Source organism: Plecotus auritus (genome assembly GCF_963455305.1).
Source record: "Plecotus auritus genome assembly, chromosome: 10".
Classification (NCBI taxonomy): domain Eukaryota; kingdom Metazoa; phylum Chordata; class Mammalia; order Chiroptera; family Vespertilionidae; genus Plecotus; species Plecotus auritus.
The window spans coordinates 19042778-19068182 of NC_137785.1; the positions used below are offsets into that span (position 1 = coordinate 19042778).

The window sequence follows — 25405 nt, forward strand, 5'->3', positions numbered from 1 at the left end:
TGCAAAGATTGGAGGACTGTTAGGCCACTATGTTCCCAGAATTCTTTCTTGACCCTGATCCTTTAGGGTAGTGTTAGCAAACTTGTTTCACCTAGTGTTACTAATTGGTAAGTGCCTCCCTGGAGCACTATTGTGATAGTATAAACCTGCCATACTCTCCAAGAACCAGAATGCCTTGACAGATGGACGATGCCTTCTTTGGGCAGAAACAACACCCTGCAGAGATCAGGGCTGAGGCTGAGGTACCCAGATGGGTTTGGCCATAAAACAGAAAATGGGAGACTGAAGAATAAGAATTTAATATTCTAGGAAAGCAGATGTTAGAGTGTGGGCTCTGGCCGAGGGACACCCTGACCCTGGTCTTGGGCCAGCAGGCGCAGAAGCAAGGAATGCAGGGCCCGGCAGACAGGTGTATAGCCTAGGCGGCTCAGGTGCAGGTAATCATACATGTCATGGTGGCTGATGGTACCATCTGAGTGCACGAAACCAGGATCAGCATCCAGGAAGTGGGCCCGTGGGTAGCCAGCCAATGCCGCCCGTACCAGCTCGTTCACCTGCCGGTTTTTCTCACGAAGTGGGTTAGGGTGCTGGCCCCTTGGAAGTAGGCCCTGAGGAGGGTACCAAGAGTTGTGAGAAGATATCCTATCAAAATGTGGGTCCTACTAGCATCTGTGTGCCAAACTGTTCTCCAACCCCCCACTATGAAATTCCCCAGCTGCAGAATACACGAGGGATGGGAAACAGGAATTGGAAGGGTAGTTCCTGATGCCTGGTCTGAGACCCCATTCAGCAACAACAGCCTTATAAAAATGTTGACAAAATGGCAAGGGGTTAATCCCTCTTTCAGAGGAGGAAATGTCTCACCTTGGGAATGCCTGACAACTCCTGGCTATTTAAATATTTTGAGTTTTAACACCCCAAAATCTCTAGTGCTCCCTTGGGCAAAAAGGCCTAATTGGTCATTGAACATGTCCTTATTCACAGCTGCTCTGATGGATGTAGCAAGTGTCAATGTGAAATTTTGCCTGAAAGCCATTGCTCTGTGCCAAGCTAGCCAGAATCATGCCGACTATGGTTACACATGAGGGGGTCCCAGAACACTGCCATCCATTCTCCCCGCCTTCCCACTCTCTCACCAGCACCACGACCCGGGCCTGGGGCTGCCGTTGATTCACCAGTTGTACGATGGCCTTGATGCCGCCAGCCACTTGCTCTGCTGTGTGCCTATGGTTGTTTGTACCCACCCAGACCACCACAATCTGGAAAGAGAGGCATGAAGCAGTGGTGAGGGGGCAGGCTAAGAGGGCTTTAGCTGCCCACCCAAGCCCTACTTACCTTGGGCCGGATGTGTTCAAGCTCCCCATTCTCCAGCCGCCATAGCACATGCTGTGTGCTATCACCGCCAATGCCAAAGTTAAGTGCATGCAGAGGAGAGAAAAGCTCCCGCCAGATCTGTGGGCAAGAATGGTGTGGGCACAGGGGCATTGTCAGCATGCACTACTCTGGGTCCAAATGTTAACCAGATGTCATTACGGAAGAGCCTCTCCATGGAAGCCATCTCATCCTGAGCAAACCCCAGTATGGTCAAACCTCACGTTATGCAAACCTATTATAGTCTTTGGAACCCATAGAAGCAAGACTCACTTTATGGAAACCATTCTGCTTGAGTTATGTGTTGAAACAATAAACCTCTCTGAGGAAAACCATTAACCTTGCTTAGTGGAAAGATATTAAGCCCCAGCCCCCTTTATGGAGAGCTATTGCAGTTGACCTTCACATTGTGGAAAGAACTACAGCTTTGTGGAAATCCATTAAAGCAAACAATAAAGAGCCTCACTTTAGTCAATCTTGCAGGGAAGCCTCATTTTTAGTCTCATTATATACAATAACAGCCTAATAAAGCCAGGGCACACACTTCCTTCTTAGTATTATGTTGTACCTTACACTGAAAATCTGGGTGCTGGGCGCTACCTGAGGTTATTTCGGGTACCCCATATTCCGTCTGGCCTGAGGTCTGGTCCAGGTGAGTCAGTGAGGGCAGGCCTGGGTGGGGCAGGAGGAGGGAGATCGGCCTCACCTCGCACTGATGCATTAGCTGGACCAAGGAGTCCCCGATAAAGACGACTTCAGGTTCTTTATCTTTGCTGTCAGCCACGAACCTATGGTGCTTCGGGGACAAACATGGGGGAGTTATGGCACGCTCGCTCCTGGGGCCCGTCAGACAGCACCACCCCACTGCCCTCAGTTTCCCAATCCGGTAGTGAAAGCCGCGCGAGCCAGCTGAACTCCTGAACCCCGGCCCCCAACCCTGACTCCTGATTATCGCGGGCGGGGTCGCTCACCAGGGACATCCAGCGTCCATCGCCCTGAATGTCCTGCACCGGCGTGGGCTTGCTGGCTGGGTTCTCCTCGTCACTCATCCTGGCGTCACAGCTTCTGCAGGACGAGCGAGTGAGCGAGGTCGCCCAGAATGTTCCCGGAGGAGGTAGTCCGCCACACCCACTCCCACCCCTCCAGGCAACAATGGACTGTCCGGACGCCTGCACTCCACCGGTGGACGGAGGCGGATCCCGGGCGCCGCCTCCTCTCCTGGGGCGGAAACCTCCACTTAGGAGGGGAGGTGGATTGGGAACCCCTGCTTCCCCCACGGCGGCCGCTCAGTGAGCTCGTCCGGCGCTTTCCGCCCGGACGCTTTCCACTCCCGGGCCTCTGCGGCGGCGGCAGCGGCTACCATACTGCAGCACCTTGGGCTGGGGAGGATGAGACCAGCTAGCACCCGTGGGCGGGGGGGGGGGGGGGGCGGCGATGAGGAGGGAGAAACCACCCGAGCGGCGTCAGGAGGAGGGGTGAAGTACTGAAAGGCCGAGAGTGGGCGGGGAAAATCTAGCGCCTTGCCTCGCGGGAAGAAACCATTTGCTGTAGGACGAGAAATGTGCGGAAGGGACTACCTTCTCTCTCTCTCTCCCTTCTCTCTCTCTTTCTCCCCCCTCCCTCCCTCCCTCCCTCTCTCCCTCTTTCCCTCCCTCCATCCCTTTCTCTCCCCATTTCTCTGTCCCCCTCCCCGTCTTACTCCCTCAGTGTGTCCCATTCACGCGGTGGTGGGGGAGGGGAGTGAGTGGACGAGTCCATTCATGAAGGGGTGGCTCATACACACCTGGCTGGGAGGAGACGCTCCCATTTTCTACTGATGTGGGGGACAGGAAAGGAAAATGGCAAACATTACAGGCTCAGCTACCCAGCCAGCAAGCCCACCGCTGGCCCGTGTGGCTCAGTTGGTTGGGCGTGTCCTATATAACAAAAGGTCCCGGTTTGATTCCCAGTCAGGGCACATGCTGGGGTTGCAGGCTCCATCCCCAGTAGGGGGCGTGTAGGAGGCAGCCGAATGATGTTTCTCACATCAGTGTTTCTCTCCCTCTCTCTAAAGTCAATAAAAACATTTTAAAAAATTAGAGGCTCATTTGTAAGGAAACACTCTAAGGCCGAGCCAGGACTTTACTGAGCCTATCTGCTCATGGGCCTCCCCTACTCAAAAACACCACCAGTTTAGTGGCATAAAAACTAAGTTACGTGTCATTACAGACATCACAGGTCCTGCAAGGAGGTTAGAAGAAAGTGCAGAACGAGAAAGGAAATTAGAGACGCTGCAAGGCCCAGGTCCAGCCTGGCAAACCTCCCACAGCTGCTCATCTTGCAGATCTGTGGCCTCTGCTCCCCTCCCTAAACCTACTGCCAACCAATAACTTCAGCTGGGTGTGTCTGGGCTCTGAAACCTACATCCACAGCCAAGGCCACCTAAGGTCTATCTTCCCCCACCCCAACTTAATCTCAGATCTCAAGTCTTCCCAGATCTCCCAGTTCTCGGGGACCAGCTGTTTGTGGGGCTTCCACACCCCCTACACCTCCTGGCCATAATCCCAAATGGGATCTTACTATCTATTCATTCCTTCTAGGCAGGTTGATACTGAGATACAGAGATGAGTCTACTGTTTGTGTTTTGCCTCAGTTCTCTTGCGTGGAACAGGATCTGACTCATAGTACCAAGTACTGTGGCTGCTCACAAGTACTTGCTGAATGAATATTGAATGGATCTTAGCCTGGCCTTGTCCCAATGGGTGGAAGAGACAGATCCAAACACAGAGCTGAGGAAAGGATCAAGGTTGTGATTAAGGGAGGAACTGGGGACCTCTGGAGATGAGGCAGAGAAGGACTCTGATGGTGGGTACGTGTCCTAGACAGAATAGAATCTGAGTTAGGATTTGAAAGATCATGAAGGTTAGCCAAGCAATATTACACAGATAGTACAGCTCATTGGGACATGGATAATACCCTGGCATAGTTTGATTTTAAAGTCTGATGGGACAAGTGTAGGTAAATAAGTTGGAGAGGTAGCGAGGCAGTTCCTGAAGCCAAAGCTTAGTGAGAAACAAAGCTTTGAGACATTAATTCATCAAGTGCTATTTTAAGTTAGATGTTGGCTCATCTCATACTTAACACTAACTGTATGAAGGAGATACTATTATGAACCCAATTTTACAGATTAGGAAACTGAGACTCTGAGTGGTTGCACAATTCTCCAAGTTCACACAATTAAAATGTGTCAGGCTGGACGTTTGAACCTAGTCCCAGAGACCAGCTCTGAATGGTGACACTATACTGACTGTCTAGGGACGATGTCTGTGACCGACCAGAGGCTGGCTGGCCCTTATGCCCCATGTGCCTCGCCTGATTTCGAGCACTCCAAACTGAAAGTCCACTTATAGACCTCTAAACCAATCAGATTCAGGAAGGGGGCGGGCCTAGTGGACTTCACAGCCAATTGGTGGCTGGGAGCACCTCCTTAGGCACCCTGAGGACAAATGGGAGGTTTCCGGATATAAAGCTGAGATGGGCGGGGCTACTACTGGCATTCGGAACCCCTGGCACGTGCCTCTGAGCCACAAACCTCTAAGACGCAGAGAAGTCAAAGGGCAAGGAAGGTGCGCGCGCATGTGCAGGAGGCCCGAGGCCGGAAGAGCGCTAGGCGCGTAGTGAACTGGGGTCACCTCGGAAAACAGAAGCCATTGCACCCCACAGCGTGGTGGGGTAGGGTAGGCTGTGGGGAAGGGGCCAGGTTCATCGGGGCAGGAGACGGTAAGGTGCCCCTCCCCCGTCCTTACCTCACCAACCATATTCCCCTTTTCTATTTCAACTGCCCCACCCTCGCAACCTCTCCAACCCAATTCTCCCAACCCCCGTGGCCAAGCTCCAGGCCCCCTCCCCCAAAGCTCCGCTGTCGCCCTTTCTGTGTCTTCAAAGTTTTCTCTGTAGAACTTCTCTTCTGCTGTTTCTTCTGCTTTTCCTTTTCTACCATCTCTCTCTACTTTCTGCATTCTCCAGGAACCCATGATCCTTTTCCCATCCTCCATCTTTTAGCTATTTCCTCATGCCCCTATTTTCTGTAACTCTTCTGGTGTTCCCTGACAAGTCTTCCCATTCACCAGGACTCCCTTGATCCCACCCTATACCTATGACTCCTTCCCAGAACAAGCGTTTTCCATTTTTAGTATATATGCTGCCAAAGAGAGCACCCAAGCCTTTTCCAATTCCTTTCTGCCCACTCCCTCTCTCACATCGTCTCCCACCTCACCCCAAACTATCTCCTTCTCACGACTTACTTTTAGGTCCCTGATTTGTATACCGATGACCACCCTATCTTTATTTTCCAGGACTCTATGGACCCCCGGGGGCCAGCCACACAGTCTTTCCAGAGAGCTGAGAAACCTGGTCGGGTCCGCCGTCGGAAGACCAGACGGGAGCGTAATGAGGCCCTGGTGGGCAGCCGCCGGCCATTGGCTCATCAGGAGCCTCCTGTGGCTAGTCGGAATCCACCCATGGACCTCCAGGACCATGTGGCCCCTACTGCCCCCAAGCTAGTGGTCATAACCCAGGGCCGGCTAAGCCGGGAGCACCGGGGTCTCTTCAACCATGAGGTGAAATCTCTGGACGTGGCACGGCTGCTGAGCAGTGGGTCACTGGAGCCAGACACCCCCACATTACCCACCAAGCCTTCCCCAAGCCCAGTCAGGGCCCAAGAACCAGGCCCACAGTCAAGGGGCAAGGAGAACCAGGTGCCTGGAGACTCTGGCCCAGGCCCACCTAGTCCTCTAGAGCTCCCTGGCTTGGGGCAACTGCTAGGGGAGCTGCAGGGCCAGCTGATTCTGCCACAGGCCTTCCCCAGGAGGAACCTAGTACAAGAGGCCAGGGATGCCATCCTGGGTACTTTACAGGTATGCCATGGTTGTGTGCCCGACCTTACCCTGGTGCTCCGAGGCTGCCAGCCATCCTTGTCAGGTGAGCTCACCTCCTGCCCCCTGTGCTCCCCTTCCCCTTGTCTGTTTAGCTCAACTATCCCCCATGCTTCTTTCTTCTATGCCAGGGACCAAGCCTGGGGACTCTGAGAGAAGAAGGATCAACAGCCCTGAGCAGGCCCCAGGGGAAGGAAGGCAGAGGAGGAGAGGACAGGGGACAAAGGAATTCACCTTTGCTGTGCCTCACACCTCCAGCACTCTCACTACACACAGGGTGAGCCTGGCTCCACCAAAAGGTCCTTGGCCACCCACATTGCCTTCGACATCTCCGGTGGCCTGGGGCCCCCCAACAGCCTTTGACCTGCTGAAAAGCATCTGGCTAGTAGCCACACCATCTCCTTCCTGGCCCTGTGGGGTCAGCACACCACAGTCCCTGCCTCAGCTACCATCCCCCTTGTTTCCCCGAACCTCTGCCCTTGACTGGAGTCCCTGTCCCCCTGCCCCACTGCCCAACCTCTCCTATACAGTAGCCCAGAGCAGCCCAGAGGCCTGGTCCTTTCCACCCATGAGACTGTACTAAGGGGACTAATGCTGGACTAGGGGCAGCACTCCCAATCACCTCAATAAAATACCTTCTTCATGGTCCTCTTAATTTTCACTGAGTGGCTGACTCAGGAGAGCAGCTTCCCTTAACTCTTGAAATGGAGGGGAAGGTACTATCACTTGTCACCTTTCTAGGACCTGAGGGACCAGGAGAAGGGAGAAACCTGGGGCTTTAGTCAATTCAACGCATCCATCCACTGAGGCCAACAATACTCTGAGCTCTGGCAATGCTGGGGCCTCAGAGTGAGTGATAGGCTCTGTCTCCAGGAGACTCCAGTGGTGGGGAGGGGCTGGGGGAGTCTGAGGAGGGAGTGATGACTCTGCCTCAGTGATGAGGGAGGTCTTCAAAGTGGAGCTGACACAGACCGTTGTATATCTCAAGATTGGTAGAAACTTGCTTGTGGAGGAGGGAGAGAACATTTGAGGCAAAGGGAACAGAATGTACAAGGCCTGGAGAGGGTGAATAGGAGATAATGGGAACATTTTCATTCAGCCCATATCTGTGTGCCATGCTGAGACCTAGAGTGAGTCACTTATGGGCCCTGCAATAGAGGGGCTCTTGGCTGGCTGGGCATAGGAACAGTGTGTGCGCAGGAAAGGCAGATGAGACCTGAATCTGGCCCAGACTTTTCTTTGGTCTGTGATATGTTTTAAACTTTTGAATCAACTGCCTACTGTTATAAATCATACAGTTTGCTTTTAAGAATTACATTTCTGGCTTCTAAAAAAGGAAAATGATCTGGCATCCCACCTATTACTCCTCCTGGCAACCACTGCCTCAAATAGAGTAGCAGAGGCCCCTTTTTGTGGGACCCATACTCTCCTTTGGAAGTGCTTCACACACTTATGTTTCTTGTTGGTCCCTTGGTTTAGAAAGTTTTTTAAAATGGTATTTTGTGGAGTACAAATGTTTTGAAGTGGAGGGGGAGGGATGAAACTAGAAAAGTTTTGGAATCTGTTCAGGAAAATTTAGTTGAGGGGCTTGGATGCTACTCTGTAAAACTTTTCCAGGTTTCCCCATTGACACTGGGAAACTAGGGTTGGTACCAGCCTGGAGGGGACTGCACCAGGAGATCACACAGTTGTGACTAGGCTGAGAAAGTGGCAATACTGTAATTTGAACCCAGGCAACTTATTTCAGTCTGCTAGACTTACAACACTTCTGCTTCACAGCAGCCCCGTTGCACACACTGGTAGTTGCCACGGGACAGGGTCAGGAAGAGGGATTCGTGGTTGAGGTTGAGGGCTCTCTGCCACCTCTGTATTGTGTGACCCAGAACAAGTGGTTTGCCCTCTCTGTGGGCACTTCCCAGAGTATAAGAGGTGTGGAACGCTGGCATCTGGCTTGACCCAGTAGGGGATGGCTGGCATGGGGATGAGCAATCAAAGAGCAGTTTTTAATTGATTTCAGAGAGTAAGGGAGAGGGAGAGAGAAACATCAATGATGAGAGATCATCAATGATCAGCTGCCTCCTTCACGCCCCCCACTGGAGATGGAGCCTGCAACCCCGGCATGTGGCCGGAATTGAACTCAGGACCCTTCAGTCCGCAGGCCGACGCTCTATACACTGAGCCAAACTGGCTAGGGCTCAAAGAGCAGTTTGAAAACCAAATTGAGGGGAGATCAAGACTGAGCTGGGGTAGGGGAGCTGGCCATCTGGAGATGGTAGTCTGGAGGAGGCAGGGCTTGTGGGAATGGGAGTTCAGTTCAGGACACGGGGAGCCAAAGAGGTATGTCACCGGTGGACGGGCTGGGTCGGGGTAGAGAGGATGGGAAAGGGGCGTCCCCTGCCTGTGGTTTGGAAAGGGGCCCTAGCGGGCCATCCCGATGGAGGGCGTGGGGACCGCAGTGCCTGCGGCCCCTTTAAACGGGGGCGCGCGCCAGCCGGCCTGCTCGTTCCCGCCGCCGTCGCCGGGCTGGAGCGGGAGCCGGAGTGGAGCCCGGGCTGGGGCCGGAGCGGGCGGAATGGAGGCCCCGCGCGTGCCCGCTCTGCGCCGCCTGCTGCCGCTGCTGCTCTTGCTGCTGCCACTGCCCCCCCGCGCCGGGGCCAAGTACGTGCGGGGCAACCTCAGCTCCAAAGAGGTAAGCGTGCCGGGCCCTCCCCTGCCACCCGCCGGGCAGGGAAGAGAGGGAGGGGAGGGGGAAGGGGCTGCCCCGCCCCTGCCACCCCTCTCAGAGGGACCTGAGGGGAGGGAGTCGGGGGTGAGGCGGGGACTGGGTCAGGGTTGAGGCTGAGGGGGGCGGCGGGATTGAGACTCAGTGGTTGTAGGAGGGACATTGAGGTCAGAGCTGGGCGGGGAGGGAGAGTCGGAGTTTGGGGTGGGGGCAGGAGGACAGCGAGGTGGTGCTGAAGGGACAGCACTTTTTACTCCTCCGAGAGCCTGGAGTTCACGTTCGGGCTCAGGACCGGGAAAGGGCCATTTAGAATATTGCCAAGCACAGGGTGTCTCTGGAATCAGGGGCGGCGTGTGGATAACCGGGGCGATGTCAGTCCGATGGTATCTGGGACAGAAGGTGGCCAGATGGGGATCTGGCCCTCCAGGGTCTTTCTCAGGGCACCTGGGAAATGGGAAACGAGTTTAGGGAAGGGGCATCTGAGACAGGAATCCTGGAACCAAGGTGAAGGGATCACGGAAGAATTTTCGGATTTTGATCCCTTTAGGCTTCTTGGGAAACCAGGTACTGAGGTTAGGGAAAAAAAGTTGAGGGTCTATATAGAGTAAAGGAGAGTTCTCAAAGGACTGGGAAGAGGGTCTGACTGGGGCCCTTTTCCAGGACTGGGTGTTCTTGACAAGATTTTGCTTCCTCTCGGATTACGGACGACTGGACTTCCGTTTCCGATACCCTGAGGTGAGCCTTCCCCAACCATTCTCACACTGAGGCTGGATGTTCCCTTGGCCTTCCGAGGGAAGGGCTACCCCAGCTCCCACACTCCCCCAAACCTTAAAATCTCTGGGCCTGCAGGCCAAATGCTGTCAGAACATCCTCCTCTATTTTGATGACCCATCCCAGTGGCCAGCTGTGTACAAGGCAGCGGACAAGGTGAGGGCTGTGAGGAGGATGGATGGGAGGGAGAGGTCAAGGCTGGCCAGGGAGTGACCATGTCCCTATCTTCCTCAGGATTGCCTGGCTAAGGAGTCAGTGATCAGGCCTGAGAACAACCAGGTCATCAACCTCACTACCCAGTATGCCTGGTCAGGCTGTCAGGTATGAGCCCAGCCTGGGGGAGTGGGCAGGTGCTGAAGGTCAAGGGCCTGAGGACAGTGCAGACAGGCTTCAGCCTTCTCACTCCTCCCCAGGTGGTGTCAGAGGAGGGAACCCGCTACCTGAGCTGCTCCAGTGGCCGAAGCTTCCGTTCAGTGCGTGAAAGGTGGTGGTATATCGCGCTCAGCAAGTGTGGGGTAAGGGGCTGTCCTGGCCACCTGCGTCTTTTCCTCCTTACCTCCCTGCCAATCCCCTACCTGCCCAGGGCCCTCCTGAGGCCTCCTCACTCCCCACAGGGAGATGGGCTGCAGCTGGAATATGAGATGGTCCTCACCAATGGCAAGTCCTTCTGGACGCAGCACTTCTCTGCGGATGAGTTTGGTGAGCATGTGGAGACCCGAAAGCCAGGATCTTTGAGGGATCCCAGAGTTGGGTGCCTGCTGAGGGACAGCAGCCTGACTGAGCCATATTCTCCTTCCACCAACTTGGCAGGGATCCTGGAGACAGATGTGACTTTCCTCCTCATCTTCATCCTCATCTTCTTCCTCTCCTGTTACTTTGGATGTGAGTCCAGCACATGGTTGGGGCAAGGTTGGGGGAGATGAGCTGTTCTCCCTTCCTGTCTGTGAACAGTCTTCCCCTACCCGCCGCCCCCTCTAGATTTGCTGAAAGGTCGTCAGTTGCTCCACACGACTTATAAAATGTTTATGGCTGCAGCTGGAGTGGAGGGTGAGGTTTAGAGTATCTCAACTTTTGAGTTCTGTGAGAGGAGGGACCTGAGGCCCAGACATCAGGGCCTGAGGGAGAAGGGGCTGGAAACCTGGACTCCTGAGTCTGAGGTGGGAGGGGATGAGGGGCTGGACTCCTGGGTCTCCTAGGTCTAGAATCCTGATGGGGGCGGAGGAGGGTTCTGGTCACCTGGATCACAGTATTAGGGATCAGTGATGCCCCAAAGCCAGTTTCTGTCCTTTCCTTTATCTGCCCATCTTCCCCTCAGTTCTGAGTCTCCTGTTTTTCTGCATCTACTGGGGCCAGTATGCCACTGATGGCATTGGCAACGAGAGTCTCAAGATCTTGGGTGAGAATGATGGGGACCAGGGCAGGTACTCGGGCTCCTCTGCCACCCTGTCTGAGCCGCCCTTTCCTCCCTTCTCCCAGCCAAGCTGCTCTTCTCCTCCAGCTTCCTCATCTTCCTGCTGATGCTCATCCTTCTGGGGAAGGGATTCACAGTGACACGGTGCCCAGGCTGGGTTGGGATGGAGTGCTGGGAATGGGGAGTGGCTGGGCTGGGGGCAGAGGGGTTGGGCTGGGGGGTGGCCACCCCCTATTCCCTGACAACCCCACTCCTGCCATCTCCCCTCATGGCCTGCTGCCAGGGGCCGCATCAGCCACTCAGGCTCTGTGAAGTTGTCTGTCTACATGACCCTGTATACTCTTACCCACGTGGTGCTGCTCATCTATGAGGCTAAGGTGAGTCCCACTCACCACTGTCCAGGCCCTGCCCTTCCTCCGTCGCCCCCCTTCCCCCCCCAGCTTTCATGGCTTCCTGTCTGCTAGCCCTCCATATTGCACTCCTGGCTATCTCTCTCCCACTCTGTGATTTCCCACCTTCCCATCTGTCTTTCTACGTGCATTCCTCCCCTCTTCACTGTCTCTGAATAGCTTCTCCCTCTTCCCTCTGTCTCTCACACATTTGTGTTCAATGCCATAACCAAAAGTTCAGGAATCACACAGACCTGGATTCCATGCTGGCTCCGTCCCCCTTAGGTGATGGCCCCCTCTTTGGGCCTGTTTTCTTCTCTGTAAAATTAGGAAGATCTTACACACCCCAGAGTTCCTCTAAGGCTTTATATTACCTTGGCTTTGGCTTCAGCCAAAAGGTGTCTCTCTCAGCCTCGGTTTCCCCCTCTGTGAAGTGGGGTGATCATAAGACCTACCTCATAGAGTTGATAAATGGAAAGCTTCCACATGGCAGTGTTTACCTGTTGGGCCCATGGTAGATGTATTCTCTTCCTATCTTTGTCACCCTCTCTCTACCTCTATATGCTCTCTCTCCATCCCATGTTCTGCTGCTTCTGTCCTGACCAAGTAACTCTGTCCCTCGGGTGCCCAGGGGTGTGGTCTGGGGTCCCTGTGTGGAGGCCAGGGCTATGACAAACCCTCTCCCTTGGGTCAGTTCTTTGACCCGGGCCAGGTACTGTACACGTATGAGTCGCCGGCAGGCTACGGGCTCATCGGGCTGCAGGTGGTGGCTTACGTGTGGTTCTGCTACGCCGTGCTTGTCTCTTTGCGCCATTTCCCGGAGAAGCAGCCCTTTTATGTGCCCTTCTTTGCTGCCTACACCCTCTGGTGAGATGTGCTGGGCTTTCGATATGTCCCCGTGTGACCTCACACAAGTCAATTAACTTCTGCCTCATTTTCCCAATTTGTTTAATGGAGGTGGAAATTGTACTGCCTCATAGAGTCACTGTGAGAGTTCAATGAATTCATAAACATAAAATGCTTAGAAACAGATCTAGCATACAGTAGGTCCTTAGTTGTTATTATCATATGTTAATTCATTCATCAAATCTCTATTGATTTTTCTACTGGGTGCTGGGATGTGGGGTGGAACTGAGTTCAATTCAACCTAGTCCTTGCCCCCCAGAATTTCCCAGGCCAGTGGAAATCTTGCCCCTTTTAACCTCTGGCTTTTGAAGGTCACACTTCCCTCCAGTTTGGGACCCACCTGGGGCCTGTATGTGTGTCTGGAAGGGGAGTTGGGGGTAGGGGTGGGTGGAGGGCGTGTGGCAGTGTCTCTACCAATCCAATTCCTCCTTTTCAGGTTCTTTGCAGTTCCTGTCATGGCCCTGATCGCCAACTTTGGGATCCCCAAGTGGGCTCGGGAGAAGATTGTCAATGGCATCCAGCTGGGAATCCATTTGTATGCTCATGGCGTGTTCCTGGTGAGGATGAGCATCTGGTGGGGTGGGAAGCCAATAGGTGGTGAGACTCCCACCCCGATCTGCCTGAACTCTTGATCCATTTCTTTCACTTCATTCCTTCAGTCATTTAATAGACACTGATTGAGAGTCCGCTAGGTTCCTGCAGGCTACTCTACTGTGTCCCCCAGACTCTACTCTCCTCTGTTCCTCTCTCCCACCTTGTGTCCGGGCTCTTCCCCAACCCACCCTTTCTTTGACCCTCACCCCATTCCCATTCCTGATCTTGTGTCCCCAGACTCGAATTTCCCTTCTGTAACCCCACTGCCTATCCCAATCCTCTTGGTCTCTACTCCACCCTTCACCCACACATTCTCTGATACCTGTCACTCTATCACAGATATCATATCTATCATTCTATGATTTTTGACGTTCCATTGTTTGGAAAGAAGCAGCTGGGGTGGGCCAGGCTGGGGCTCCAGGGACCTAGATCAGAATGACATCAAGAGGATACCAGCAGCAAACCTCTTCTTTTCTGTTTTATATCCTATCCAGACTTCTGGGTGACAGTTCTTATATTAATTCATCAATCCAGCCACTGTCCACCCATCCACCATTCAGTGGGCACCTGCCTCAAAAGGTATCTCTCTCAGCCTCATGATCACCCCACTTCACAGAGGAGAAAACCGAGGCTGAGAGACACCTTTTTGGCTGAAGACAGCCTTTGTCTCATGCTAGGAACAGCCATATGCATTTATTCCTACCCTCTTTTTCTAAGTGTCAGAGCAGTCCCAGGATAGAATGGATAATCGTCATTGAACTCAATATACAGAGAAGGGAAGCTAAGTCCCAGAGAAGGCAGATGACCGGCCAGGGCTCCAAGGCCGTTGGTGGCAGGGCAGGGACTTGGAACCTGGTCCTTCTCCGGCAGACCACAAGAGCTGGCATGAGAGGGAAATAGGTATCACTGAGGGCCCCAGTGCCTGACCCCAGGGGTCTACCATGTGCTCTGTGTAGGAAAGGCACTCAGCTGAAGGAGGGGGCCAGGTCCCCTAGTTGCTACTCCAAAGCCTGACTCAGGTACAGACTTCCCTTCCTGGGATGGTCCATCTTTAGGCTCTGCAGGAAGTCAGAAAGGGGCAGAGAGAGAAGTGATGAGAACCCACCATGGGCCAGGCTCTGCACCAGTTTCCATTTCCACCCTTTTCTCATCTTTTAATAGGTACTGCAATCCCTTTCCTCAGTGAGGTGTGGAGAGTTTAATCAACATGCCCCAGATCCTACACTTAGTGAGCTGTGGGGCTGAGAGGGGCGGTGCAGGCTCAAAACACCAAATACTGTGCCCTTTCTTCTATATTTCACCTTCAGCCAGTTTCAGTCCTAAAAATGCTCACGTTAGCTCAGCGCAGCTCCATTGTAGACATTCCACTGCTGATTGGCTTCAGCTTATTAATTTATTCAGCACAACCTTAGAGGGGCCATGCTGGGCTTCTTGGGTGCAGTACTAGAGTCATACCCAGGCACTGCCTTTCTACTAGACTAATTGGGGAGACAGCTCTACATTCAACCAATATTTATTGAGAGCTTATATGTGCCAGGTACTGTTATAGAAGGTATTGGGGATTCAGCAGGGAACAGAACAGTCAAGTTCCTGCCCTCATGGAGCTAACATTCCAGAAGCTGCTAGTTCAACTGAATTTTCTGTGTTTATGGAAATATTCTATGATTTTTGACGTTCAATATGATAGCAACTATCCATATGTGGCCATTGGGCACTTAAATATGGCTAGCGTGACTGAGAAACTAAAATTTTAGTTTATATTTTATTAACAAATTTAAATAGCCACATGTGGCTAGTGGCTATTGTACTGCACAGCGCAAGACGCTGAAGCTTAACTAGTCAGTGATAACTAATTCAGCGATCAGGGCTCTGATGGAAGAAGCATTGGCAGAGTAATGAGTTGTGGTGGAGGAGAAAGGTCAGAGCCCAGGGCACTGAGAGAGCCCACAGGAGGCGCCTAATCCCGTTTGAAGGGTTGCAGGGAAGCGTGGGGGTTTCCAAGTGCAGGGGAATCCTTAGGACTCCATGTTTATGGAGACAACCTGAGGCCTGGACAGTGAATGCGTCTTCAACCTGCACCTGGCCCCTCGCCCAGATCATGACACGCCCCTCGGCGGCCAACAAGAACTTCCCCTACCACGTGCGCACATCGCAGATCGCTTCGGCCGGTGCCCCGGGGCCCGGAGGTAGCGAGTCGGCAGACAAGGCCTTCCCGCAGCACGTCTATGGGAACGTGACGTTCATCAGCGACTCGGTGCCCAACTTCACGGAGCTCTTCTCCATCCCCCCGCCCGCCTCCTCCGTAAGCCCCGCGCCCCCGGCGCCCGAGGAGCTGCTGGCGCCGCCCCTGGAGTACCTAACCCCACTCCCGGCCCCGCCACCGCTCCCCGCGCCCAGGCGCCTGAGCCCACCCCCTGCCTTTCGCACCCCCCGCGCCCCGATGCCGCGTCGCGACCGTCCCCCGGCGCCCGCGCCCACCCTGCCAGACTGGGTCCTGGCGCTGTTGCGCACGCCCCCGCAGACGCTGCGCGCCGTGCCCCCGCCGCTCGCCGTGCCCCCGCCGCTCGCCTTCCGCAGCTCTCCCCCGCCTCTCCCGCCGCCGCTGGAGTTCGCCCCGCGCGCCCCGACGCCACCCCTCGAGTATCTGGCCCCGCTGCCCAGGCGCCCCATCACCCGCTCCTTCCCTGACTGACACGGGCGCCCACACCTCGGGAGGGGGATTCTCTGGGGGAGGGGGACGGGCCTTCGGGGCCGCATCTGCCCCCCGTGGGTCCCGGACGGCCTCTGACCCTGACCCCCCTCCCAGGCCGGGAAGCAGGTGGAGGAGACGGCGGTGGCGGCGGCGGCGGCCCCGAGGGGCCGCGTGGTGACCACGGCCGAGCCCGGCGCAGCCTCCCCGCCCCCACCCTCTCGGTTCCCCAAAGTGGCCGACCCCAGCTGGGATGGCCCGACGCCGCCCTACCAGCCTCTTGTGCCCCAGACGGCGTCGCCGCACACCGGCTTCACCGAATACTTCAGCATGCGCACGGCCGGGGGCACCGCACCCCCAGTCTGACACCCCAGCACGCCCCTGCCCCATGGGCCGCGCGCTGGGTCCCGGACCCCCGCTCTATCCCAGCCCCAGGGCTCAGCCATCCCAGGCCTTCCCAACCCGCCCCACCCCGCGCGCCCAGGTAGGGGTGCGCAGTGTCCCGCTCCTCCCCTCCCCCTGACTCTTGTGCCAAACGGTCCCGCGGGAGCCGCTCTCCCCGTCCCCTCCCTCAGCCCCTGCCCCGAGCGGCGCCGGATTCTGGGCTCCCGCTGTTCCGTGACCTCCGGCCCCCTGGCCCCCTCCGAGACCTTTGACCCCGCCGGAACCCGGAACACCAGTGAGGATCGCCGGGACCCTGCCCTTGGACGCTCCAGGAGGACTCCGCAAGCCCGAGCCACTGCTCCTGGGACGGATATTGTGAAGCTGGTCGTGACTCTGAAAACGTCCCTTGGATCTGTGACTTCGGACCCGTGCTCTCTCACCCCATTTCTATCCCGAGGGACCTCCCTCAGGTCCCCGGTAGAAAGACTTTTTTTCCTTCTTGCCAAAATAAAGAGGATTCGTTGAGTTTGTATCTATAAGATGGCCTCTTTTACATTGATGATGCTCAGAGACGCGGCTGAGCAAGAAACCGTTCCAGGCTCGGGACCTTAGTGTGTCCATCTGTGAAATGGCATTTTGGGAGAGGCCTGCATAACCTGACCTTTATGTTGACCCAGCACCCGAAAATACGAATCACTTAGTCGTACTGCACCTCTCTCTTATTTTTACCTTCTCTTCCCCAGGCAGAGGTAGAGGCGCCCTCCAGTGGCAGATATTTTGCCCAGGCATCTACACCCCGAGTTTGGGTTACAATTTTAGCATTGCGCTTGTGCAATTCTCTCTTTTTCACAGGCCAAGACGGTCTATGCTGCGCATGCGTCTGGGTACAAATGGGCGGGGAAGTTTCCGGAAGTCGCTTTTGTGGAGGGTAGGGTTTGGTGTTGCGCAGTCCTCCCATGGCCGCTCTGACCTTAGGCTCCGCGACTTCTCGCCTCCTCTCCCAACCCTCAGTCCTCCCACAGCGGCCGCTCGGCCCCGCCCCCTCGCCCACCCAGCGATCTTCCCGGGGCCGCTCTGGCTCCAGAGTCCCCTCGTCTCTGTGATCTGGCCTATCCGGCTCCGGAGGGAGGCGCGGGTGGGTGAGCCAGGGAGTGAGTCTTGCGTTCCAGGCCCGAGCCCGTGAGGACGGGCTCCGCCCCCGCCTGGAGTCTCTCCCGGACCGTCCTGGCCTAGCCCGGCCCGGCCCGCACCCTCTATGGAGGCCCTCGTTCGGCTGTAGGGCCCCTCGCCTCATGGGGACCCATCCATTTCTAAGGTCCGTTTTGGCCTGCAGCGGTCCGCGTCTGTAATTGCTGGACATCGTGTATGGGGTCAGCCAGCCTATGGGGGCCTGTGTCTATAAGGCACTCCCACGGGCCCTGTCCATAGCAACCCCATTTACAGGACCTATCATGGGTCTATAGGGTCCACCTTTCGACTCCCAGAGCCCGTCAACAGAGGCAGTTCCCTTCACGGGAACTGCGACTCCTGGGCCTCCCCGGTCTACCAGGCCATGTCCCGTCCATAGAGGTCGCATTTTCAGGCCTCGCATCGGTGGAGGGTCCGTGCCATCTGTAAGGGTCAGTGCTGGAGGCGGCGATGGCTCTGGGCCGGGCTCTGGCCGCCGTGCTGGCTCTGTGTTTGGCCATGCTGGGGCCGATGTCCCCTGGGGCCCGGGCGGGGGACTGCAAGGGGCAGCGGCAAGTGCTGCGGGAGGCCCCAGGCTTCGTGACGGATGGTGCGGGCAACTACAGCGTCAATGGCAATTGCGAATGGCTCATCGAGGGTGAGTGGGGCAGTGCGGGTCACACACCCAGTCATTTGCTAATTCATTCATTTGCGAACTCATTCACCCATTCACCACATTCCGAGAGTCCTTTTCTGTGCCAGGCCCTTTGCTCTAAAAAGCAGCCCACCTGTGCCCTGCCCTGCAAGGCCTTGAATCTGGTGGGGGAGTTGTACCCAGACTCAGATGGACAGTTACAAGCTAGGGCATCAATATGGGTATTCTGAGTAATTGTTAGAAACTCGGGCTCTGAGCCCAACCATCTTGCTTCAAATTTCGGTTCCACTAATAACTAGTTTTGTAAATTTGGGAAGGTGGCTTCTTTTTTCTGAGATTCAGCTTCCCCTCCCTCAAGTGGGGATAATAATAGTACTTCGTACTGCTCTGCTCCCTCATAGGGTTGTTGGAATGAAATGAGAACAGGTTTTTAACATGCCTGGCAAGTAGTAAATGCTCAGTACATGATACTAGGATTATTACTGTTGTCATTTTTAAAGCATCAATAAAAAACATTTTTTTCAATCATTCATGTGCCAGATACTATATTTGCTACTGAGACATAGCAGAGACCAAGGCAGTCCCAGAAGTCTCTGATGACTTGAGGCTTGGGATCCAGTGGGGAGACAAACACATTACTAGTCAATCCAGAGTAGTTGGTACTGTGATGGAGGAGAACCCCACAGGTGTGGGGGATCCTAGAGGAGGTGCCTGGCCTGGGGACCAGGGAGAGCAGAGGGCTTCCCAGAGGAGATGTCTGAGCTGAGAACTAAAGGACCAATAGGAATCAGTCAGGAGGAGGAGGAAGAGCAGTCCAGGAAGAGGAAACAGCCTGTGCAAGGGCCCCAGCCCTATCCTCATGGGCTTCCAGTCCAGTGGGGGAAACAAACTTACCCCCAAGGATAGAGAAGCCCAGAGAAAATGTCTGACTTAGTTTGGGCAATAGCTGAGACCAGAGGCATGTGTACAAGGGAGCATAAGGGCATTCCAGGCAAGAAGAACAGCCCATACAAAGGCCTGGATGCAGGAGCGTATGCTGCTTTTGAGGAAGTAGAAATGCAGTGTGTAGAATGCAGAATACAAGATAAACCATGAGCCAGAAGCTGAGGATTGAGGGGAGGCAGAGGGTGGGTGTAGGACCTTGTGATTTTGAACTGTGTCCTTAGGGCAATAGGGAGGTGGAAGCGAAGTCCAGGGAGGCTTACCTTGGCGTGGATGTAGGAGCTGGCCTCCCAGGAGAGGTGGGGATCCCCCAGAGGAGGTCCTGGGCAAAGGCCAGAGGTGCGACAGGGCCTGGGTCGTGTAGGGCCTCCGTTTGTGGGCTGTGGAGCTTGGTCTTTACCCTCGGGCACTGGGGAGCCATGGAGGGGTTTTCTTTTTTCTTTTTTTATTTATTATTATTATTTTTAAATTTATTTTATTGATTTTTTACAGAGAGGAAGGGAGAGGGAGAGAGAGTTAGAAACATCGATGAGAGAGAAACATCGATCAGCTGCCTCCTGCACACCTCCCACTGGAGATGTGCCCGCAACCAAGGTACATGCCCTTGAGGAATCGAACCCGGGACCCTTCAGTCCGCAGGCCGACGCTCTATCCACTGAGCCAAACCGGTTTTGGCTGGGGTTTTCTTTTTTAAAAAATATATTGATTTCAGAGAGGAAGGGAGAGGGAGAGAGAAATATCAATGATGAGAGAGAATCATTTATAGGCTGCCTTCTGCACGTCCACTACTGGGGATCGAGCTTACAACCTGGGCATGTGCCCTTGACCGGAATGAAACCTGGAACCCTTTAGTCTACAGCCTACGCCTATCCACTGAGCCAAACCTGCTAGGTCCATGCAGTGGTTTTCAACAGGGGAAGGACGTGATCTAATTTATGTTTTATATGTTATTTATCTATGGCTGTTGTGTGGGGTATGGATGAAGCATGTTTCTTGGGCATGTGTGACTGTCCCTAGCTTTGGGGGCTATTTCTGTCTCGGGGGTGTGTGTGTGTGTGAGAATGGAATGGGAAGTATGTGTATGTTTTTGGGGTATATGACATCCTCTGGCCTTGAAGAGCCCCAGCTTGTTTGGGGACACAGTGAGCCCAGATCCAAGACAGAAGGAGGTACAGGGTTGGGTAGAGGAGCCTGTAAGGGAGTGAGAGGACACTGCTGGGGATCAGAGAGGAGAAGCCATTGGAGCAGGGTTCTGAAGCATGCGTAGGAGTTTACTGGATAAGAAAAGGGAGCAGCCTCTATGAAGACAAAGAAGAGGTTGGTGTCTTAGGAGCCACTTATAGGTTTTTCTGGTCTGGCTGGACTGTTAGCGGAAAGGTGAGGAGGGCACCAGAAGCAGGGGAAGAAGGGCCTTGAGTGGCACTCAGACCAGCTTGGCTTTGCTCTTGGGATTGCAGGGGAGCTATAGAAGGATTGTGAGTAGGAGTGGGACTTGGCTCTCAAGCCAGGTGGGGGCAAACTGGGAACCTGGTGTGCTAGTCTTCCAGGAGAGAATGAGTTCTGACTTGGGCAGGAACTAAGGAGGTGGAGAGGTGGGGAGAGCACTGAGAGATGTTTGTGAAGTTTCACCAATGAGACTTGGGGACCAACTGGCTGGATGTTGGGGTAGGGAGGAGTCCGGGAGACTTCCAGATCCCCTTTGATCTCCCATTCTTCCCAAAGCCTATCACCTCTGAAACCAACATATTCCCCAGCTATTAAAGAAGTAAGCCACATTTTATTGTGCAGTCCTCATGAATAAGAGGCTTTTGCTTTTGAAAAGCAGGGGGTTTTGTGGTTGGGTCTCTTCTAGATGGCATGGGGGTTGGGCCCATGTTGGGTGGAAACAGGAGACCTTGAACTTAGGGAGGAACTTGGGGAAGGCAGATGGTGAGCCTGCCTCTGGCAGGCACTTAACAAAGATGTACTTGTTTTGAGCTTTATAGTTTGGTTGAGGCTGGTAAGACTGGGAGTTCTTGTCTGGTCTGGCTGAATGGTCTGCATTCCCCGGACCATGGCTCGGGTTCTGTTGTGATGTTCTCCGGGGCTCTGGTCATTGCCTGAGGAGAGCTGCCAACTTCATTATTTTGTCTTTTGTGCATTTCCTCATTCTTTCATTTAGCATTTCCCAAGCCCCTGCTCAGTGCTGGGCTCTGTGCTGGGTAATGTCAGGGAGGGAACCCAAGATGAGTTAGGTCCAGGCCCTGCCCTGTGGGCCTCCTCAGCTGCAGGGGAGACAGATCTGGCTACAGATGGTCCTGGCCCAGGAGAATGAAGGTTATAATGGGAAGTGAGAACCCTTAAGAGGGGTACCTAATCCAGCCAGGGGGTATCAGGGAAGGCTTTCTGGAGGAGATGGGGAAACTTGCAGGCAGGCAGGGAGAATGTGCTTCAGATAGAGGGAGAAGCATGTGCAAAGGCCCAACACCTGGTGGAGCTGCAAGCCGTGGGGTGATGTGAGACCAGATGAGACTTCAGATGTCAGGTTAGGGAGCTGGATTTTCTCCTGAGAATGGTGGGAGCCGTGGAGTGCTTTTGAGCAGGGAAGGGCCAGGGCCAGACGTTGAGTTGGGAAGGTCACTCAGAGATCATGTCAGGGCAAGATGGAAGGCTGAGAGGCTAGGAAGGAGGCTGATCAGTGGTTCCGGTGAGAGCACAAGGCCTGGGCTGGCACATTAGAGTCACCATTTCGAATCTCCACTCTAGCCTTAGTGGGTGGGGAAACTTATCCCCATTTTACATGCAGGAAACTGAGGCTCAGAGAGCCCATGGCACTGGCCCAAGATCACACAGCTAGTGAGTACTCCGTGAACATCTCCAGTATGCAGCTGGCTCTACCCACAGGCATGGTGGAAGGGGCTGGCCCAGGGTCTTCCAGCAGGTCAGGAACAGAGCTGGAACCCAAGTCTAGTTTCCCTAGCCCAGAAGACTTCCATGAGCTCTTAGTGTGAGATGTGGGATGAGAGCCTTCTGGAACCAGGACCTGGCAGAGCAAGAATCTTGACAGTACTAGAAGCAGCAGCACTTAGGAGTGCGAGGCCCCATTAAGCCCTTTATGTGCATTATCGCCTCTCATGCAGGCACAGTCATGTGTCAGCTGGGGCTGCGGTCATCTGAATACTCACTCACCTGGGCTGGACATCCAAGAATCCTGCCCAGGGCTGGTAGTTGATGCTGGCTGTCAGATGAAAACTCAGCTGGGGTTGTCAGCTGGGATGCCTACAGGTGGCCCCTTCATGTGGCTTTGTCTTTTTAAAGTATGACAGCTATGTTCTGAGAAGGAGCGTTCTATACTGCTCAGGCAAAAGCTGCAAAGCTTCCTCTAATCTAGCCTCAGAAGTCCCAGAATGCCACTTTTGCTGCTTTGTTGGTCAAACTAGTCTCTGAGGCTCTTGCCAGATACAAAGGGCAGGCCTCAGCCTTCACCTCTCAATGGGAGGAGTGGCCAGGAAGTGTGAATCCACCACAGTACCATTATATCCTCACTTTACAGATGAAGAAACCTATCTAGAGAGGTTCGGTGGCGTGCTCAAGGTCACATAACTAGTAACTAATAAGTGGCAGAGCCAAGATTTGAGTCCCGGCAATCTGGTTCGAGTGTATGCCCTTAGGTACCACAGTAACAGAGAGGCGAGACCCTGGGTGGGGCGGAGAAGAGCTGTGGTGCTCTAAGGTTCAGCCTGTGTCTAAGGGGAAGGAATCAGCCTCTTCCCTAGGAACTCTATTCGGCCTGGAACTGGGAACATTCACAGAGGCCCTTTTCCATCTGGGAGTATGCCTCTCTGCTTGGGCCTGGGCCCCATCCCCCAGGCAGGGGTGTGTCCGAAGCTCAAGAGTAAATGAGTGTGGAATCTAATGAACAAAATAAACTGATCCAGAGAAATAGAAGCATAAAACAGACTGCGGGATCTCAGTGGGAAGGTGGGGGAGTGTGGGTGGGTAGGAAGAGAGCAACCAAAGAACTTGTATGCATATATGCATAGCCCATGGACACAGACAATAGGGTGGTGAAGGCCTGGGGTCAGGGGTTGGGACAGGCTAGAAGGGATCAGTGGGGGGGGGGAAAGAGGACATATGTAACACTTTCAACAAGTTTAAAAAAAAAAAAATGAGCCCAGCCTGCATGGCTTAGTGGCTAAGCATCGACCTGTGAACCAGATCACAGTTCGATTGCCGGTCAGGGCACATGCCTGGGTTGCGGGCTCCGTTCCCATCAGAGTGGGTGTGGGAGGCAGTCGATCAATGTTTCACTCTCACATTGATGTTTTTCTCTCTCACCCTTCCTCTCTAAAATCAATGAAAACATATCTAAAAAAGCCCAGCCGGCATGGCTCAGTGGTAGAGTGTCGACCTATGAACCAGAGGTCACGGTTTGATTCCCGGTCAGGGAACATGCCCGGGTTGCGGGTTCCATCCCCAGTGTAGGGTGTGCAGGAGGCAGCTGATCAATGATTCTCTCTCATTGTTGATGTCTCTATCTCTCTTTCCCTCTGCACTTCCTGTCAGAAATAAAAAAATAAAATAATAAGAAGAAGAGTAAATGGGAACAGCTCTGTCTGGTCACTGAGAGGGCTCCCTCTCTCAGCAGGTCCATTGCCCATCTGAACAGTGAGGGTGGTCAGCCCCACCTCAGGAGTCCTTTCCAGGGCTGATGCTGCAATTCCTTATCTGAGCTCTGACCTCCCTGGGCTATGAGACCAGGAGCCCCTCAAAGACAGGGCCCAGATCGGACTCATCTTGGGGTCACCTCATTATGCAGAGCAGGGTTTGGTGTTTGTGGGTGGTCTGCATGGAGGTGTGGGGAGAGGGTTCACATCTGAGCCTGGCCTCTCTGTTTCACCGCCCAGCACCGAGTCCCCAGCACCGGATCCTGCTGGACTTCCTTTTCCTTGACACAGAGTGCACGTATGACTACCTGTTTGTGTATGACGGTGACTCCCCCCGAGGGCCCCTTCTTGCCAGTCTGAGTGGGAGCACCCGACCCCCACCCATCGAGGCTTCCTCTGGCAAGGTTGGTGGGGCTGGGCCGTGGGCTGTGGCTGGAGGATCTCAGTGCAGTGTGGGGCAAGTGGGTAGATGCACACAGGGAGGGACAGAGAGACGGCGGAAGGGGCATTAGGCAGAAGGACAGAGGGACAGAGAAAGGTGGGGAGAGACAAAGAAAGGAGGTGGGGACCTCCAGGGGGCAGGGGCAGGAGTGGACCACCTCCCAGTCAGGTCCCTGAACCCTGCCCCCTTGTGCTTACAGATGCTGCTGCACCTCTTTAGCGATGCCAACTACAACCTGCTGGGCTTCAATGCCTCCTTCCGCTTCTCCCTTTGCCCTGGGGGCTGCCGCAACCATGGGCAGTGCCGGTCCCCAGGGGTGTGTGCCTGCGAGCCAGGTTGGGGGGGCCCTGACTGTGGCCTGCAGGAGTGTTCAGCCTACTGTGGCAGCCATGGCACCTGTGCCTCGGTGAGCCTGTCCCCCTGGGCCCTGACCTGTGACCACACCTGCTGCTTGCTCCCATCTCCTGATCTGACTGCCCTTGTCTGACTCCCCCTGCCACTCCACCCTCTGCCGTGACCCTGACCCCATACCAGTGACCCTGCTCTCATCCACAGTACTGCCCTCTCATTTCGGATTTCACCCTCCCTGCTACTCCAACCCCACCCCACCTTCACCTGGGGCCCCTCATCTGCCCAAGCCCACTTCTGTTCTCATCTACAACTCACCTCTCACCGTGCTTCCTCTTGCCAGGCCTGACTCCATCCACCCACCCAGCCACTCAACCTGGCATTGTTCCCCCAGCCATGACTTTGACTTTCAACCACTGACTTTGGCCCAAGACTTGCATATCCAGCTTTGGGACTGGATCATGCCTTGAGCCCTACCTATCTTGACTTCCCCAGATCTGAGCTCTTCTAGCTCAGACATTGACCTCACCGTCTTTGTTTGCCAATCTGTTTTCTTTTTGTCTGTTCTCATTTTTCCCTCTGGGTCTTTCTCTTTTTTTTCTTGGTCTGTCTGCTTTTCTCCACCTCTGTGCCTTCTCTGGTTGTATCTCTGTCCCTTTTTTCCACTGTCTATTGATCTGTCTCCTTCCTGTCTCTGTCTCTCTCCCTTTGCTTATCTGACTCTTTATTTTACCCCATTCTCTCCTTTCCTGTTCACCTCTCTCCTTCTCCCTTTCTGCTCCACGTCTTTCACTCTGGCTCTGGCTCTCTTCCCCCTGTCTCCCTGTCTCTCTCTCTATCCCCTGCCTTTGTGTCTTCTTCCCCATAGTCCCTGGGACCGTGCCGCTGTGAGCCTGGCTTCCTGGGACGTGCCTGTGACCTGCACCTGTGGGAGAACCAGGGAGCTGGCTGGTGGCACAATGTAAGTGCCGGGGACCCTGCCTTCCCTGCCCGTGTCGGGGCAGCTGGTGCCTTCCTGTCCCCACCAGGACTGTTGGCCGTTTTTGGAGGTGAGC

General features: G+C 54.6%; 4 protein-coding genes across 12 annotated transcripts in view; 3 read left to right on the forward strand and 1 right to left on the reverse strand.

Moving 5' to 3' along the window:
• Nucleotides 1–280: 280 nt before the first annotated feature.
• On the reverse strand, nucleotides 281–3097 carry PAFAH1B3 (platelet activating factor acetylhydrolase 1b catalytic subunit 3). 3 transcript variants are annotated; one of them, XM_080645528.1, is made up of 6 exons: nucleotides 3071–3097; nucleotides 2343–2436; nucleotides 2078–2167; nucleotides 1336–1452; nucleotides 1137–1259; nucleotides 281–608 (listed from the first exon to the last, which is right to left on the reverse strand). In XM_080645528.1, exons 2-6 carry the CDS (start codon nucleotides 2418–2420, stop codon nucleotides 321–323), a joined length of 696 nt encoding a protein of 231 aa, XP_080501654.1. In that variant the 5' UTR covers nucleotides 2421–2436; nucleotides 3071–3097; the 3' UTR covers nucleotides 281–320. The 3 variants fall into 3 exon arrangements, with proteins under 3 accessions (XP_080501654.1, XP_080501655.1, XP_080501653.1); XM_080645529.1 differs by lacking the exon at nucleotides 3071–3097 and adding an exon at nucleotides 2896–2978; XM_080645527.1 differs by lacking the exon at nucleotides 3071–3097 and adding an exon at nucleotides 2552–2874.
• Nucleotides 3098–4953: 1856 nt separating this feature from the next.
• Nucleotides 4954–6937, forward strand: PRR19 (proline rich 19). The gene is made up of 3 exons (XM_080645506.1): nucleotides 4954–5130; nucleotides 5706–6330; nucleotides 6416–6937. The coding sequence occupies exons 2-3, from the start codon at nucleotides 5712–5714 to the stop codon at nucleotides 6865–6867; spliced, it is 1071 nt and encodes a 356-aa protein (XP_080501632.1). The 5' UTR covers nucleotides 4954–5130; nucleotides 5706–5711; the 3' UTR covers nucleotides 6868–6937.
• Nucleotides 6938–8770: 1833 nt separating this feature from the next.
• Nucleotides 8771–16675, forward strand: TMEM145 (transmembrane protein 145). 7 transcript variants are annotated; one of them, XR_013959244.1, is made up of 16 exons: nucleotides 8773–8973; nucleotides 9667–9741; nucleotides 9856–9933; nucleotides 10012–10098; nucleotides 10191–10292; nucleotides 10392–10476; nucleotides 10588–10659; nucleotides 10756–10824; nucleotides 11093–11173; nucleotides 11254–11332; nucleotides 11472–11565; nucleotides 12272–12444; nucleotides 12920–13040; nucleotides 15173–15379; nucleotides 15884–16250; nucleotides 16342–16675. XR_013959244.1 is itself a non-coding variant. In XM_080645496.1 (15 exons), the coding sequence occupies exons 1-15, from the start codon at nucleotides 8857–8859 to the stop codon at nucleotides 16130–16132; spliced, it is 1689 nt and encodes a 562-aa protein (XP_080501622.1). In that variant the 5' UTR covers nucleotides 8773–8856; the 3' UTR covers nucleotides 16133–16675. The 7 variants fall into 7 exon arrangements, 6 of the variants coding, with proteins under 6 accessions (XP_080501621.1, XP_080501625.1, XP_080501620.1 ...); XM_080645496.1 differs by having other exon boundaries at nucleotides 15884–16675; XM_080645498.1 differs by lacking the exon at nucleotides 15884–16250.
• Nucleotides 16676–17130: 455 nt separating this feature from the next.
• Nucleotides 17131–25405, forward strand: part of MEGF8 (multiple EGF like domains 8) — a 48090-nt gene continuing 39815 nt past the window's right edge. The window contains exons 1-4 of the mRNA XM_080645455.1: nucleotides 17131–17975; nucleotides 23801–23964; nucleotides 24202–24408; nucleotides 25219–25399. Of these exons, the coding sequence (XP_080501581.1) occupies nucleotides 17789–17975; nucleotides 23801–23964; nucleotides 24202–24408; nucleotides 25219–25399 (739 nt within the window). The 5' untranslated portion in view covers nucleotides 17131–17788. The remainder of the gene's footprint in view (nucleotides 17976–23800; nucleotides 23965–24201; nucleotides 24409–25218; nucleotides 25400–25405) is intronic.

What these genes read in the sequence shown, in the direction of transcription:
- PAFAH1B3 (XM_080645528.1), bottom strand. Translation starts at nt 2,420, where the DNA reads ATGAGTGACGAGGAGAACCCAGCCAGCAAGCCCACGCCGGTGCAGGAC. An exon ending in ATGGACGCTGGATGTCCCTG is followed by an intron (nt 2,168 to 2,342) that starts GTGAGCGACCCC and finishes TTGTCCCCGAAG; the next exon opens with CACCATAGGTTCGTGGCTGA. An exon ending in AGGCCCGGGTCGTGGTGCTG is followed by an intron (nt 609 to 1,136) that starts GTGAGAGAGTGG and finishes TACCCTCCTCAG; the next exon opens with GGCCTACTTCCAAGGGGCCA.
- PRR19 (XM_080645506.1), top strand. Translation starts at nt 5,712, where the DNA reads ATGGACCCCCGGGGGCCAGCCACACAGTCTTTCCAGAGAGCTGAGAAA. An exon ending in CTGCCAGCCATCCTTGTCAG is followed by an intron (nt 6,331 to 6,415) that starts GTGAGCTCACCT and finishes CTTCTATGCCAG; the next exon opens with GGACCAAGCCTGGGGACTCT.
- TMEM145 (XM_080645494.1), top strand. Translation starts at nt 8,857, where the DNA reads ATGGAGGCCCCGCGCGTGCCCGCTCTGCGCCGCCTGCTGCCGCTGCTG. An exon ending in CTTCTCTGCGGATGAGTTTG is followed by an intron (nt 10,477 to 10,587) that starts GTGAGCATGTGG and finishes CCAACTTGGCAG; the next exon opens with GGATCCTGGAGACAGATGTG. An exon ending in TTTGCTGCCTACACCCTCTG is followed by an intron (nt 12,445 to 12,919) that starts GTGAGATGTGCT and finishes CCTCCTTTTCAG; the next exon opens with GTTCTTTGCAGTTCCTGTCA.